Source organism: Corvus brachyrhynchos, unplaced genomic scaffold (genome assembly GCF_000691975.1).
Source record: "Corvus brachyrhynchos isolate BGI_N302 unplaced genomic scaffold, ASM69197v1 scaffold59, whole genome shotgun sequence".
Lineage (NCBI taxonomy): Eukaryota > Metazoa > Chordata > Aves > Passeriformes > Corvidae > Corvus > Corvus brachyrhynchos.
In genome coordinates, this window is record NW_008246054.1 from 885,557 (window position 1) to 887,134 (window position 1,578).

At 53.7% G+C, this 1,578-nt stretch overlaps 1 protein-coding gene across 1 annotated transcript in view; it reads left to right on the forward strand.

Moving 5' to 3' along the window:
• Positions 1–2: 2 nt before the first annotated feature.
• ARPC5L (actin related protein 2/3 complex subunit 5 like) overlaps positions 3–1,578 on the forward strand; it is a gene marked incomplete at its 5' end in the record, with an annotated part of 2,821 nt that continues 1,245 nt past the window's right edge. Inside the window, 2 exons of the mRNA XM_008642283.2 lie at positions 3–65; positions 363–539. Coding sequence (XP_008640505.1) covers positions 3–65; positions 363–539 — 240 coding nt within the window. The remainder of the gene's footprint in view (positions 66–362; positions 540–1,578) is intronic.

Genomic DNA, 1,578 nt, shown 5'->3' on the forward strand with positions numbered 1-1,578 from the left:
CGCTCCGGGCCTTCCACACCGCCATCCGCAGCTCCCCGGGCAACACCAGGAACCAGGCGATGAAGGTAGCGGGGGTGGAGGCCGGGCAGGGCGGGGGGGTTAGCACACGGTGTTGGGGCGCTGTGAAGTGACAGTGGCACCCCAGAGATCTGAGCAGCACCGTTGCGGTTAATGAGCTTGTGCTGGCATGGGTGATCCCCGTTCCCCTCATTCACCCCTTCCTCCTTTAACCCCAGAACTGCTCACCTCGCTTACAGAAATAACCCAGCCTGGAATGTGGCCACCTCTTGCCAAATACGAATCTTGGGATCGTTTCCAGCTGTTCTGGTTCTCACATTTCCCTCTTTTCCTTGTCTTCCCAGGAGCAAGCCCAGGGAACGATGCTTAAAGTCCTCACATCTTTTAAAAGCAGTGAAATAGAACAAGCGGTGAATTCCTTAGACAGAAACGGTGTTGACTTGTTAATGAAGTACATTTATAAAGGATTTGAAAAGCCAACAGAAAACAGCAGTGCAATATTACTTCAGTGGCACGAAAAGGTACGTGTTCAGGGCACTTTTGGCTCAGCCATCCTCACAGGGTCCTGGTCAGTGGTTTCAGGAGAGCCTCTGAAAAGAAGCAGATGATGGCAGTGTCTCATCTCTGAGAAGCTCACTGTTTCCTTTTATCTTTGGTCTCTCTGAGCCTGGATTCACAAAGCCTTTGCCTGTATTTCAAACCTTACACTCTGCCATGGGGAGAGGAGACTCGTGGCAGGGAGTTCTCCCTGCTGGAGGAAGCCCCGTGCTGCCCTTGGCACCCAACGCATGCAGGGGCTCCACCGAGGAGAAGGGGTGGGAGATGTGACTGGGTGGATGGATGGGGCAGCTGCAGCTTCCTCTGTGGCCAAGTGTTTGGCCGACGGGGCTCAGGCTAGCTCAGGTCTGGCAGTTTTCATCAGCTGAGTCACAGGGTTTAGCAAAGCTGTTTGGTTTGCCCAGGAGAGGACTTTGAGGTCTCCAAAGATTCCACTGGGGACCAGTGGAGGCCTCTTGTGTTTCTGTGGAATGTCTGTTGTGAAACAGGGAATGTGGGATGTGTTCAGCAGCTGACCGTGGAACTTTCTTCCCTGTGATGGGTTGAGGCACATCCCTGAAGCAGCTGCTGGGTGCCACTGCCCCCAGGCAGGAATCCAAGTAAAGTCTTCCCCCACTGCAGGGGGTTTAGCTGAAGCCCTGGCTGTCAGTGCTCCTAGGAAAAGTGATCCCTGGGAATGCTGCAGCTCCCTGTGCAGCGCAGCTGCTGCGAATGCTGGTGTCATTTTCCCAAGGTGCAGAGCTTTTTGCTGTGGTATGTAAAGCCAGGGCTGGTGTAGTGTGACTCCAGCTATTGGCTGCTGTCACCAGCTTTGCCAGGCCTTGTCAAGGGAGGAGAGAATTTCCTCAGGACAGCAAAGAACGTGTTTCTGCTTGGCTTTTTGTTGTTTTGTTTTTTTTTCCTGTTGTTTCCACTGAGGTGCTTTCAGGTAAGTGTGGGTGGGTGCTCCCAGCGTGGGAGGTGACACACCACCACCCTGACTGGTACTCAGAGCGTGTAGGG